At 36.4% G+C, this 15,368-nt stretch overlaps 1 protein-coding gene across 2 annotated transcripts in view; it reads right to left on the bottom strand.

Annotated features, from left to right (window-relative positions):
* LAMA2 (laminin subunit alpha 2) overlaps positions 1 to 15,368 on the bottom strand; it is a 352,955-nt gene that overhangs the window by 97,194 nt on the left and 240,393 nt on the right. For both annotated transcript variants that reach the window (XM_050315959.1, XM_050315958.1), the window contains exons 24-30: positions 12,947 to 13,090; positions 10,403 to 10,582; positions 9,481 to 9,669; positions 9,144 to 9,382; positions 4,337 to 4,454; positions 1,123 to 1,257; positions 357 to 481 (exon numbers count right to left, since the gene is read on the bottom strand). In XM_050315959.1, the coding sequence (XP_050171916.1) occupies positions 357 to 481; positions 1,123 to 1,257; positions 4,337 to 4,454; positions 9,144 to 9,382; positions 9,481 to 9,669; positions 10,403 to 10,582; positions 12,947 to 13,090 (1,130 nt within the window). The remainder of the gene's footprint in view (positions 1 to 356; positions 482 to 1,122; positions 1,258 to 4,336; positions 4,455 to 9,143; positions 9,383 to 9,480; positions 9,670 to 10,402; positions 10,583 to 12,946; positions 13,091 to 15,368) is intronic.

Genomic DNA, 15,368 nt, shown 5'->3' on the forward strand with positions numbered 1-15,368 from the left:
GTAAGACATTTGTACTAACATAAAACATAAGCATAAGATTTTTTGCAGCTCCCTTGTGGTTATATTGTACTTGAATTCTGCTCTAGCTTCATTTATGAGAATACCTTTATAACACAAGTTCATTATCTTGAGTATTGCATTTTCTAGCACTTATTAATTTATTCATCACAAATTAGCAAGGGAGCAATTTCCCACTTTTAAAAGGAGATCAATTAGCAAAAGTAGATAAGAAATTTTTATTATAGCTTCCATGATGCAATTTTCCTGTAGCCATCTGAAAAAAGGACACAGTGAGCCCAGAACAAAGCTTTGTCTTGCTGGAAAGGTAATTCTGCATTTAAAGTTTGCTTACTTACTTGTTACTAGAAATGGATAGGGGACAAGCACAAGGCTGGCAGTCATCTGGAGAGCCTTGGACAATGCCATAAAATCCTGGTGCACATCTCTCACAGTGGTGACCAGCAGTATTGTGCTGACAATTCTGCAGAGGAAGGAGAAAGAATGAAAGCTGTATTTGATAATTACAAGAAAGCAGACAAAATTTTGTTCCCAGCCTCAGGGATTTAAACTTACTTCAATACGTAATTTCTCTCTCCCTGATATGATTCTCAGTGGGAATGCTTGCTTTAAGCATCTATCAAATGCCTGCTGAGTAATATGTGGGCTTAAAAGAAGAAAGAATAGATGTCTGCAGCTAGCTAGATGTATCCTACAGAATTTCTTATCCCATTCATCCTTTCTTCCCTCCTTTGTTCCAGCCGTTGAAGAAGTAGAAATAATTAAAATTCAATCTTACTGTATCAGGTCACATGTATTACTGCCTACAAGAGCAGCATTGTGTTTATTGTACATCACACTGCTTCTTCAGTTTGCAGGTGTCTAGCTTTTCTTTTTGCACAAATAGTAATTCAGAGGGGAAAAGGCACTGCTTAGTCTGAAATCTAGAGAATTAGAGCTGAAAACTTTAAAAGTTTGCTTTTATGAACCTCCTTAAACTTTGACACTTAAGCTATTTAAGTAAAACTAGATTAAAATATCATCCTCTGTCCTTTTAGACCAGTTATACAACTTACGAATTTTACATTACGATTAACCTGGTGCTTAAGTTCAGAAGCATAATACCTGACAAACTGACGTTTCAGAGTCACACATAGTACTGTGTCCATGACACTGACATACAACACAGGTGCCCAAGGACTGAGCAGATGTCCTTCCCACAGGTGGAGATGGAAGCCTGTAATATCCTGGAGAGCAAGACTGCAATAAAAAAAGATGCAGAAGAAAACAGATCATTACAGAGTGGACTGGGTATGGGGAGCATTGCAAGCTCATCTTTCCAATCACCGTTTTTACAAGTTGTGAAAAGAACCTGACAGGTTTCCAGCTGTGTTACAAACAATACACAGTACTTTACAGATAACAAGAGCCAGACCTAATTGGACACAGGGCTGAAAAATCCCGGGAGCACTCCACTGGCACCAGGCTTTTATACCACAGCTTGAGAGATCTTTCATTCAGATGCAGAACACCTTTCTGTTATCCTTTCATTTCTTCAGAAAAAGGTTTGTTTTCAAAATATTTTTTTTTGCATGGATTGTGGAGAGTAAGCATGATGATTCTGTTTCCTTCATCCTTGCTAAGCTTTTCAGGTTCGACAAGCTAGTATCTGCCTACAGACTACCTGAGGGATAACAAGCAAAAGCCGAATGATAATAAACAAGAATATGGCTGCATGGCTGCATTATTTATAGCTATATAATTTAAAGACCATAAAAGTACAGAATTCAAAATGTTAAAGGCTTTCTTTGTCTTGAGACTATCAGCCCCAAACCAAGTTTATCAATCATTCTCTACCACAGCTTCGCAACAAAATTCTGAGAACAAGCCCAAAATTACTAGCAAAGCTGACACATGCAAAATCAAACACTTGATCTTTATTTCAGGTTTATTACTCAATTCTATGAAAGTCGCCACATAGCTCTCAGAAAGCATACAGCTATGGCTGCATAAAAACACAAACAGGAACATTTTGACAGCTGAGACCATTAGGAGTAAAAGCCTACAGAGAAGTCACTTGTCCCATGCATAAATCCCACCACCTAGTGGTGCCAGGAGCCTGTGAAGGCTGTCTAATAAGGTAATTTCCTACTGCTGACCATAATTTCTGTTTTTTGGAGAGAATAGGAATAGTGCACTTTTTACACAGTAACAAAATGGAAGCAAAATAAAACAAAGGAGAATCTGGAGTAAGTAACTTTTCGTGACCAAAAGCAAGATTCTTCAGAGAAGCGCTAGCTGACATGCTAGATTTATTCATACACCACCACTTTGACAGTTTTATAATTATTGCCAAAACCTCCAGAAGCCTAAGTTATGGAAAAAGCATAAACACAATTATTTTCTTTAGAATCACAAAGAAAGAAATCTAACTCACTCCTGCTTTTCCTCTTTTATTTTGACTTAGATTACATTAAGTTCCTTGAAGCATAGAAACAGTCTATCTGCTTTTTCATGGTTTGTGAAGAATTCTAATTTAGATAAATAAACTCAATGAAAGTAATTCTGTTTATTACTACAATTTCCAGGGTTTTTTTCTCCCTCTCTATCCCCACAAGAGTCCTTGTCCAAACATGGTACAAAATACAGCTTTGAGTCACAACTTCTGAGTGACTTTAAAATCAAGGTATAAATACAGTACATCCTCAAACAAAACTACTATCTGGGTTTTTTTTCTGATGCCATTAACACTCTTCTCACCTATTTTGATCAAAGCATTGCTCAGATGAAATGAGACACAGACAAAAGATAAAGTAAACTACATTTTTAATTACTAGTTTGGAAGTTTTTCATAAGTAGTCATTAGGAAAACTCTTACCACTGCTGTTTCAGCATACTATCAGATTAAAAAAAAAGGGGGGTATGATATAAATGTCACTTCTAATAAAAACTGCTATGCACATAGTCTTCAAAATGCAATTATACAGATAAAGCATATACCCGGTCAGCATTTGCTTAAAAAATGCCAGGGTATCAGATGCTTTTTTTTCCCTGAAAAAATGAAATAAACCTTCACAGAACACACCATAACCTTCACTGAGCACACTAAAAATAAACTAAGTTATGAGCATGTGAAGATCACACAATTAAGCATGAAGTATGAAGGTTGCAATTGAGACATTTATTGCAGCTCCTGGTAAGTGTGAATTAAAATAAAGTCCTAATTACATTATCATATATTTTTCTTCAAAAATTCAATTTGCTACAGTAATTTAAAAAAAAAATCTGTAGTTATAAATGTTGGAGCCGATTAATTTCTCATGTATTTACAGAAATTCAGGTGTATGCTCTTACTGAAACAGTGTGCAAAGAAAAATACTTCACCTGCTTCCTTCCACACATTTTCCATGAACTTACAGTTCCTCTTGACTCATTTGCTGCAGAACACAATTTTGTATAATATCCGAAAGGAGCAGAGTTCTCCCAGATAACAAGGCATCTTTCTCTTGATTTCTTTACTTCAATTTTTCTCCCACTGCTAGTTTGGGGGAACCTTTACAAGATCCACACTTAGTCAGGATGTCTGAGATGTTTGCAGAATACTCCAGGTGTTGCTTCTGCTACCTCCACCTAGCAATTGCAACCAATACATCTGGAATTGCTAGTACTGCTTAAAAATGAAAATATGGTGTTTTGCACACAGAAAGACTGGAAGTCTCATCCTGAAGAGACGGACAGTCAGAAATATTAACCTCTATTCTGCAGTCAAAGCAGAACATCTTAAACACTTTCTCTATCATAAAATACATTTTGCAAAAATATAAGTCAGCTGATTCTCTATAAAACTTGGGCACTTTTGAAATATGTTATCTCCAGCATGAAAATATTTACATAAGTAAAAAAATAAATATGGTGCACGTATAAGGTACACCGAGCTCACTGAGTTGAGCAACATTTTCTCCCAGCATTCAGTGAGTTAGAAATTTACTATTGCAATGGTATTATACCCCTCACTATCTGTTCAAAAAGGCTTGATCTGTCAGCCTTGATCTGTCAGTCACACAGTTCAGCCTCAGAGATGCTGTCCCACTAAAACTCATTTTCCTTTACACTAAGTATTTGAGTCATCACCATGGTTTTAGTAGCACATCTGCCTACAGAAAAAAAAAAAAAGTGCCTAAATTCCTCATGAGAGAAATACCTGAGAGAGAAAGTAAGTAATTAAGAGAGAGTTGTTGCCAGTTAAATGAATTTACACTCTAATTACTTTTCACACGTTACTAGTGAGTGGACCAGCAAGGTACAAAGATTTTTACTGGGAGCTATGTTAGTACTGTACCTCACAAGACAAACCGGAATAACCCAATGGGCAGTCACATTTCTCTATCAAGTAAGCCTGAGGAGTCATCCCAGACACAGTGCCGCCTTCAGCAACTTCCAGTGCGATCTCAGAAATCCTGAAAAAGAGGAGTAAACATCTCTAATGAGATTAGTCAAGCACTAACTCAAACCCAGCTAGTTCATAGCTAGCATGGGAGAAAACAATCTTATTTGGCTCTTTGTAGGATTCTTGATCTACAGGAGACAACACTGTTTTTTGCATCTGCTAAGGAAACTACAAAGTGAACACCATCTCTGGTCTCATTTTTCATCTTTTGGCAGTAGTATAACTACCTAGCTCTCCAGCTTGAGTCTATCTCTTTTTTTAAATCTTTTTTCAGGCAAACTACTAACAAAAGTTCATATCTGATTCTTCATTTGGAGGGACTCATTAAGAAACTGAAGTCACGTACTAAGTGGAGTTCCAATTCATGACTCTCAGGGGTACGGCAATAAAATTGTTCATTAAATGAGCTTGTAATGAGGCAACTATTTAAAAAAATAAAATAAAATCTATCCTCAGCAACTAAAGCAACCTAACAAGCTCTAGAACAGACTTCAAAGATATTGGACATTTGCCTTTTTAGCAGGAATTTTAAGATCTGTAGCCAGCTATCCTTTTTTTTTTTTCTTTAGGATTATTTAGACATATAAAAAAAACAATTCAAAGCAAACATGAAATCCTACTACACAAGCATCTTCTAGTATCAGAAACAGATATGTTTTTAACATTTTAACTTTCTAAAATTTTGTTTGATTGTATAAATAATAATATCCTTCCCTCCCAACCACACCTTGTCTTTCCAGCCTGAATGCTGTCCTGACAAATAGGGTTGAGTACAGTCAAAGGTAACTAATATAACATCTAATGCAATACACTTAATCCTAATGCACTCGAATGCTGTACTTTTTACTTACTTCTTTATTTTGGGGGTTTGTTAGTTTGTTTAAATGAATGCAATGGTCTGGAACACCTATTGCCTCTGAGAAATGAAAAGGGCAGAACAGTGTAAATTTTAAAGCTTCAAATATAATGCCAGCCTAAGATAAAATGTCAAAGATCATCTGACTAACTAGCTGAATAAATGTCAATAATGCAGCTAGAGTCTATTCATTAAGTGTCTGAGCACAGGGCTAATGGAGAGGAGCTCATAGAACTGCTCATCTCCTTCTCATGCTTACAGTGTGTTCACCTGCTCCCAAACCTTGATTACTGAGTGACTCAGTGATGGTCTTGTGCTCATTGGCATATAGCCACCAATGTCAGGATGAATATAGCAAAAGCAAATGCCCATCACTGGACTAGATGAGAGTTTTGTGATTGAGTTTACGTGACCAGACCCATACCTCTTGATACATTGTGTCAATACAAAAATCCCAAATCAATCTAGGATCTTAAACCCGGTGCTCTCGAGCGATTACATAATAAAAGGGTTCAGTGGAGAAGGGAAACTGAACAAAAAAAAAAATCAAGAAAGCAAAGCCAGCTCAAAACAGAAGACTGAAAATAAAGAGGGCAAAACCATTCAGATCTGATGTGTCAGTGTAAGCTTACATTGAAATCTCTGTACATTTAATGGGGAGGGTGTGGAATGAAATCTGCACCCCCATCAAGGCTGAGGCAAGGTTGAGAAACTGTTTACTGTCAAAAAGATGTATTTACATAACAATACAATCTATGACCACAAACCTATCTGTTGTTTGTGTGAAAATCTGACTTAAGGAAGGTTTGGCTTGGTTGATTTTTGCCAACTGTCTGTTAGGCAGCAGTCAAACAAGTGTTACCTGATCACAGTCAGAAATATTGTAATAATTCCCAGTTAAATTGAAAGAATACTTCCAATTCAAATGAATTTATTATCACAGCCTAGCTGCAACCCAAAATCTAATAAAAACAATGTTTCCATTTAGAGTGGTGACTGTGAAAATGAGGGCAACAAAATGAACAATGAGAGAGAAAAATGTTTGGGTTTGGATTCTGAGCAGAAACCTCTAAATCACTAGCATTGCTGCAGTTTTGAAGCTGTAACATTAGCATTGCTGCTAAACTCTATAGCTAATACAGTGCTAACACTAGAACTAAGCTATTTTTATGCCTCTAATTGCTACTGCTACTTTGACTTTTTATTTTAAAATGTTTTTCCTTTGGTTTATCGCTTACCTGCATCTTTTAAACTTTGCAATTGAAATTGAAGCACTATTAAAAACAAAAAAATTATAAACCTGCTTCATATACATATTTTCCTCCTCCCATCCACAGTTCTTTTTGCTTTATACTTTCCTACTATGCAGTCAGGTAGAAAGAGAAGCTTTACTAGTTTACTACAAGTTTCCTTATTTGGAAAGCACAACACATTCTATTTAAACAAATTGTATAAGTCACTTAATTCAAACAGATGTTTAAATTCGAGCATAAATATTGTACTTTAGAGGGTCTCAGCTTATTTTTAATAAAAGCCTTCAATTGCTATGCAAGGTAATATTCCACTAACCTTTAAAAACATTCTAGGGGATTTATTTTTAGTCTTACGTAAAACTTTCACTGAAATAATTCAAAGTGCTAACTTGAAAAAAGTAATAATCTGTTCCTTCTATATTCTACCTAAAGTCTCAGATGCCAAGTGGGAAATGCTATGTAACTAGGCCGTAAAAATCTATTGTAACATAACCTCCCCCAAAATCAAATATGGTATTATATGCAAGGTTATGACTCTCCTTATGAAGGAGAGTTACCAGAAAGACCAGATGAACTCTTTGCTAAGTCCTGCTGTCATAACATGTCACATTCTGAAAGGCCATGCTGTAAAAATATGTTCTGCTTCTTTAAGTGACACCTTTCAAACCTGCCCTGAAACTGAAAAGTCCTCCCTTGTTCTGATATATGCCTCCTTACTCTGTAGCCCTGATAAAAGAGTGCTGTATTACAATGCAGATCTAGTTCAGTCACAATTCACACACATCCCAGAACAAACCCAGGAGCTTTGCTTTCATAAATTTCCTTGGTGCTCGAGCTGAGATAGTGTTCAATTTTTGCTTCCACAGCTGAACTAGGATATGTACAGCATAAAGGCAAGGGAAGGGAGAAACAGACATAAAACACGAATATGCTTCTCGAATTTTCCATGTTGCACTGGAATTACCCTCCATAACTCTTTTCACAGGAACCCCCTGTGCTTGTAATACAATATCCTACATGGACTGTGCCAAAAATAAATGAGACCAATGTAAAATATTTATGGTATGTGTTATTAATATTTAGCATCTAGCCAGCACAAGTTGCATGAATACTTTTCAGTAAAATATATATTTTAAATAGATAATAGCAGAAACAATGACTACATTTTCTGTCACAAGCTACTGCAAAATTGCATGGTATCTTCCCCTCTTAGACACTCTCAGACTCCAAAGGCAAGACGTATTTGTAACCTAAAAATCTGGAAGAATTTTAGTCTACCACTTTTATGACAGAATCATAAAAAGGAGCTCTGGAGACCTTTGGAGTTTATCTCCGAATATTCCCATGTCCGTGCTCATAAATTTTGCTTGCAAAGGATATTGTGAATTCATTATTAAAACCTTTTTGCAATAGTTTATATAATCTCTTCTAGAAGGTCTTTACCCCGACAAGTTTTTCTTTCATGCCTGATGTGAATCTTTCCTGCTGAAGTTTAAGTTCATTTTTGTTTTTGACTTCCCCACCATGGCAACAAAGAACATATTCTTCTCTTTCTCTCTGTGACATTTTCAGCATGTTAAGGCAATTTTTAGTTTCTAAACATATCTGGTTCTTTACATCTTCTCTCACAGGTCATGTTTTTTAACCTGTGATGATGTTCACTGATATCTTCTGAACACTTTAAATTTTTTCTTGAATTCCATTAACCGGAACTTGATGCTTAGGTTTTATTTGTGTTGGGGGAAGTAAAAACTTTTTTGTGTGGTTTTTTTTGATTGTTTGTTTGGTTTTGTTTGGTTTTGCTTGTTTGTTTCTTGTTTTGTTTGGGTTTTGTTTTGGTTTTTGTTTATTTTTTTAATTTTGCAGGTCATATCTGTTTATGCAGGCAGATAGAGTATTAGGATTTCTTAACAAAAATATCATTACTGAATCGTTTACCTGGTGATCTATTGTAAACAGCAGACTCCTCTTCAAAGGATAGGTAACTAAGCAGTTGTTTGTTCAATTGACTGCTACTTTGAGTGTAAAATCTTACAGTTGACCTTTAGACTGCAGCAGATTTTTGTACTGTTCCAGTCATCTTGATGTCTGTTGTCCACTCCAAATTTATTATTATCTTTACTTCCTCATATAAATTATTAACTAATAGATTGAACACAAGATGTTGAGTATATTTGACCCAAACATATTCTATTTCCCACTTGCAGGAGAAAAATCCTTTGTATACTAATACTTTTATTTAGTTACAGCATCACGTTTTCATAAAATAGACATTTATGCCAAAAATATCCTGAATTTGTTTCAGAATGTGTGTGCTTACTGCTATAGGAACCAGAAAACCCGTGTTTTCTGCTATAGGAACCTGAAAATAGAGATTTCATTTACCTATTGTGATTTAACTTTTCTATTGAATTAAACTAACCTCTCCTGTGTCTTCTGCCATGATGAAAGCTAACTACTTCTGTTCTTTCTTCTCTACGATGGTTTATAGTTGAAGTTATGAATACAAATTCTGTTGGGAACAGCTGGAAGGCCTACAAGGTTATCTGTAACTACTGCACTATTTCAGACCACTGCATGAAATAGTTACCTGCTCTGCCTCATGATATTGCCATGAGTTGCCTTAATAAGAATGTAATGAACATCATACAACACATTCATGAAGTCTTCCCGGGATACAGCTCTACTTGGTCTTGAGTCATCTCCATAAGGCTTCCAGGTGAAATCTGTCTGAGACATTGTCCTGTTGATACCTGAGTCATCATGATAATATTCCCAGCGCACAGTGTTTCTGACTCTTTGGTCACCACCATAATATTCCCATTCATGCTGAAAGACAGAAATGCAAAGCCAGATTATTAACAGTATTCCAAAGAACAGGGCATTTAAGCTTTGGAGTAAAAAAAGCAGTTGGAAATGTGATTTACCTCTGTCATCTCTATCTCATGCCTTGTTAGCTGCCCAATCAGAGGGGCAGCCATATGCCGGACAATAATTCTCATATGAGTAGGAGGCCCGCCTCTTATGATGACTTGTGGATAGTAAGTAGTAAAACCTGTCTCTTCTCGTGCTTCAAAGTAGATGGCATATTTCAGTTTCCCTCCATAAGCAGTCAGCTGAGAATGCACAAAACGAAAGCTTAATTTTCAGTTATATAGAAATAAATTCCTGGGAAGTAGCTAGATGCACTCTGCACCCATGAATGAATGCATACATGGTAAAAAATAGCAATACATGCTTGTGGAGCTATCTGGGGAAAAGGGCTGTGTTCAAAAACAACCATCAACAATTTGTTATTGTACTACACTAAAAACATTATGTTATCTATTTCTTCATATGTGCCTTGGTGTTCCCCAAAATTTGTGTTTAAGGAAAGAAGCATCTAAAACTTCCCAAGCCAAACCAAGAAGTATCAAAAGTGCAAAATAAATCATCACAGAGGTGCATAACACCATCCAAAAGGACGGTTATTTCAATCATTTTCTCCTGTGTAACTAACAAAGGTCAGACATTTTTGGTTTAAAATTGAGATAAACATAAAATTGCAAGAGAGTTATATTAAATTTTATGCAGTTTATTTTTTCAAATAACATTTTTATGAGAAAATCTATCCTGTGGAAAAATATTACATATTAATATCTATGTTAAATATTGTCCATGTTACTTTATGAATTTCTGTGATAACAGAGCAAATAATTTTTAATAATGGAATAGCATTTATTTTCTTTTGAAGTACCTTCCACTGTGTGATGACATGCTCATTGGAAGGGAAAAAAGGCACTGTAAACTAGAAATATAAGACTAAAAAAATGAAATCCATGTCAGTATTCTGTGGAATTTTAGGTTTACCTTTCGTCCCTCAAACTGCTCTGGAAGTCTCCAGTAAACAGGTTCTGACCGAAGATCCTGCATCACCTGTTCTATATTTGCCACTATTTCAGGAGGCTGGAATGCAATCCCTGAAAGAGTGCTGCGCTGAAGCTTTTCATCCACCAGTGGCAGAATCATTTGCTCTGGCTTCAAGGTCACCTATGCAAAGTCAGAAAAATTGAGAAGAAAATGAACTCTATTTTCCCTCATGAATTGTTAGTCTTTAAATTCTACCTCTTTAAAAAATTATTTCTAGGTAATTTCATTTCAAGTCATGAACAATTTGTCACAAAGCAGTCTTACTACTCCTTCAGGTATAAACAGTGCTAATAATGACTTTCCTCTTGAGCCTTTTGCACCTTGTCCTCATGTTAACAAAAAATGTAGCAGCACTGGTTAAAATAGCAAGTGATTCCATGAATTTTATCAGAGTGATTTTCATAGTCCTATTTCAGTCTCCGGCCTCTTCTGTTCAGATTGTAAGAAACGTACCTTACATAGAAGCACAGTTCTCATCACCACTCATTATACATCACTGGGGCTGTGGAACATAGTGCCTGATCCCTTGACACTTCTGTGCAATATTCAAAGCTAAACATTTTCCAGGCAATATGCAGAGAGTGAGGGCTCAGTGAGGGTTTCTGTAACTCTAAATTCAGATTTAATGAAAAATACAAGGATGCGCTTAGATGCTCATAATTTTCTTAGACTTGTTGGCAGAGTCTCAATAGCATTATATTGAAATCATTATTCTGATCAAAAACTGTAATAAGAGTCTTAGTAACTCTGTGCCAATGGAAGTATCCCAGGGAGTGTGTGAACAGATTTAAAGGGCTGGTATAAAAATTGCTTCTCCCAAAGAGTGAGGAAAACAAAGAAAACAAATGCAGAGTCATATCTCTAACAGTCATCCCATCAATAGGCTGGTCATGAGATAGGAACCAGGCGATGAGGAATCAGCTAAGTCCTGTACTGTACTTCCAGTATCCTGGTATTTCCATTTATAACAGCACCTACGGACTGATCAGACATGGAAGCATTCCTAACATTGCTAGCCCTAAGTGAGATTTACTGAGCTCCTAGAATATCTGTACTGTACTATTTAATACTTTAGACATCAAGAAAGGGGTCAACACATTTGAATTTCAGATGAGCCATGCCTTATTTTCATATACGACATAGTTTGCTTGTTTAAACAAGTGTAATGCCATTTGAAGCACCTGAAAGTATCTGAAATAGCCACTACCAGTTGGCAGAACACAGAACACCAAAAACTAGATAAGACATAATCATACTCTCCTTTAGATATGAGCACAAATATGAAAGGAAGTTAATCAAGAGAAACAAAATAATCAGGAGGTTTAAACTGTTTATGGTTTGTGCTGCCACAAAGGTCAAAGCACAATTATCCAGAACTACTGCTGTCATGGAACTTGATTAAATTTTATAATTTGCCAGTCTTCTACAACCTTCCATCTCCAGTCTAGCAGTATATGATGGGCAAAACAGAAATAATGAGAACAACTGGGTCAGACCATAATAAATCACTTCACCCACTGGGAGGAGAAAGAGGTGCTAGTGGATTGAACAATGAAGGGGAGAATAAGTTGTATTCATATTACATTAAGCAAGAAACATTAAGTTGATTTCAGCCTTAAGCTTCCTTATCCAACTGTTGCTTGTACTTGACAAGTCTGGGGCTTTGGCTGATTTGCATTAGTCAGACATTCCTTCTATGGCCAACGTGCTTTTGAGCAGAGATATGACTGATTGTACATGGGGACAGAACTGAGCTTTTTCCATTAGAAACAACTCCTCCAGAATGTAACTGAGGAGCTGGCACAGCAGTGACAGACAGTAGCAGTCTCAATGTGTATTTTGTGCTTGTTGTACAGATAAATGGAAATATCCAGTCTGTCTTATTTGTCAGTTCAGCATAGGCCTCAAGGCCCTCTTCTACAAATAAGTGGAGAGCTTTTTGTTTGCTTTGATGAATTATACCCTTCCATTCTTGAATTTAAATACAGTTTCAATAAGCTTTTTTTTAAATTTAAAAAAAAAAATTCAACAAAGCAAAACCAAATAACACCAAAACAGCAAAACCAACAACGAAAATAAACAGATTAATTGACCTATGGGAAATTTATGCTGGACAACAAGCATTTCTGACCCTTGAATACACCTGGGTAAACTGCATATCATGTACCAGGGATTATGTTGCAATGCATTGTACTGTGTAATTTCCCCGCACGACTAGCTTGCCCTTTCTTGGGGCTTAATAGCTTTACTTTGGCTTGACATCAGCTATCCTATCACTCATTTTCTTATCTACTTATTTACTTTTAATGTCTTGACTCTGATTGTCTAATGGAACATATCGCTCTCACCACCTCTCCAAGTATAAAGAGGAAAATGATTGCTTAAATGTTTGACCATTTTCTAGCTACCTCTCAGTGCCTGACTAAAAGATGCCAGCAGGAAACAACATTATCGCATTACATGGCTCAGCAGTTTCCTACTCACCCACACACGGATCAGCCCCCTTGCTTCACTGCACTGTGTAGTCAGGCCAAAGCAATAGCAACTGCTGCAGCCAAGTGGGTTTCTGGCAGAGAGACCAAATGTACCAGACTTGCACCTGTCACAGTGGACACCTTCCACATTAACCTGGAAGAGAGAGAATGTTTAAAAAAGGGCAAAAAAAAAAAAGGGGGGGGCGGGGGGTGGGAAGCAAATTTTATTTTAAGGCAGCAATAGAAGAAGAAAATCATGCAGTGATGATAATAACAGGGTGCAGAAAGAAATAATAACAAGGGTTAGGAAATATTCAAGGAACTTTCCAGTTTCTTATCACGTGTGTGTGTAAACATATGTAATTAATGTAATTAAGGCATTTGCATTTGTATACACTGAGTAGCTCTGAGCAATGGTTGCTGGCTTCACACTGACATTTGTAAGCACAGAAAAATTAAATGGCACTTTGGGCATGACACGCTCAATAACTGATTGATAAGATAAGAAAAATAAGTTGTTCTGAAATTGCCTGTGTTAATCAAGCCTTCTTAATAGGAATTAGCATTGACATGTTCGGATATTTAAGGTACAGCACTAAATGTTCTTGCTGAGAAATGTATTTTAATGGAAATTCTGTAGAGAAAAGCTTTCCCCTCTTCATGATTGTTTTCCACATCATTGAACAGTATTAACAAGGCTGAAATGTTTCACTGTTGTAATGTCAATGCTTTTATTTTCATTTTTCAATTAGTCCAAATAAAAAGCTATTCCAGATAGGGGAGATACACAGTAATTTATGCAGAGCCTTTTGAAACCATTTTCATACAAAGACCAAGGTATTTAAAAAGAAAATCACCAATATGAAAGTACTGGTTGGTTTTTCCCCCACACACGTCCTTTTTTTTTTCCTCTTGAGAGTAATGTGAAGAAGACAATCTAAAAAATAAATTAAACTTTCCAAAGCTTATACAGGAAACCAACATTATCCCTCAGGATTTACCATTTTTAACCCTCATTTCCACATGTAACTCTATCAACAAATGTGCCTACACTGTATTTAGCTTAGATTTTGCTGCTTTTTGTCAGAGCTGAAAATGAGGCTCCTGAGCTTTTGAAAGCTCATTTCTGCAGCTGTAACAGCAGATTTAAATGGGAATGATTACCATTTTCTAAAAGTCTAGTTTCTTCAATATATAAGCTCTTTCAAAAAAGTTATACAAAATGTTAACCAATGTCTAGATTTAAATTTAACCTTAGATATAAATTCTGAGGAAAAAACGCTGACTTCATTCAGTATCGTTAAATGAATCCAAGTCACAGGAGGAATCTCTAGAGGTCACTTTTAAAAGCCTCCTCCTTGAAGTGAGACTATCACCAATACTTGATCATGTTACCTATGCCTCTTTCTAGTTAGTTCCTGAAAATCTCCAAGAATGGATAATATCTTCCAGTGCTGCATAACTCTGATTTCTTTGTTCCTAATGTCCAATTCAAAATTCCCAAGCTGCCATTTGCAGCTGCCATCTCTTGTTACATCTTTTGTCACCATAAGAAAGAACTTGACTCCATCAACTACTCTTTGAAGTGGCCATAGGCTGCAATTGCATTTCCTCTTATAATCCTCTTTTTTTCATGCTAAGAGAGTCCAGCTCTCAATACATCTTCACAGATCATCTACTGTAAGACTCTTTATAGCCCTTCTCTGGGTTCTCTTGAATTTCTCAACAATACTTTTGAATGACGTCCTAAAACTGGACACCATTTCCAAGTGCAGTCTTACCAACACTGAGTAAAGAGTAGGGCATTGAGAAGATAAAGATTTTCTTCTGGTGGTCATGCTCTTTGTGACATCTTACCTTGCAGCTGCATTGGCCAGTATGCTCAATGTATCCAGCTCAGTAGGCAGGATTTACAAGGAGAGTATAGGGTCGTTTTTTCAGCAGGATTAACACTCAAACTTTTTCCTCCCAAGCTGTACTGATTCTTGAAGTCATTCCTCTCCAATTCATTACCTTTCCATTTTCCCAGTCATCAAGCTTTTCAAGTATCCTCTAGACTATAATTCTACTGTTCAGTATGTCAACTTTCTACCTCTTTCAAATCAGTAATATTCTCAAATATGCTAATCATGAATACTGTCATCTGTGGTGCTGATGAAGGTATTGGCTCTGGGGTACTCTGCAGGCTGGTTACCAACTGCATGTCAAACCACCTTTAAACCATCAATCCAGTCAATTTTCACACCACCTAAGTGTGCTGTTCTTCCAAGAACAATTCCAAATAAGAATGCTGTGGATGGTGATGCCAAAAGTCTTTGTGTTAGTGATCCTGAACTGGATGCAGTCTACTCAGAAGAGATACTACTGCAGTGAGCTCTACTAATGAAATTACGAATAATGACTCCCTCTAAAACAATGTACTTTGAACCAGC

Source organism: Myiozetetes cayanensis, unplaced genomic scaffold (genome assembly GCF_022539395.1).
Source record: "Myiozetetes cayanensis isolate MyiCay16 unplaced genomic scaffold, myiCay2020 scf2-11, whole genome shotgun sequence".
NCBI lineage: Eukaryota > Metazoa > Chordata > Aves > Passeriformes > Tyrannidae > Myiozetetes > Myiozetetes cayanensis.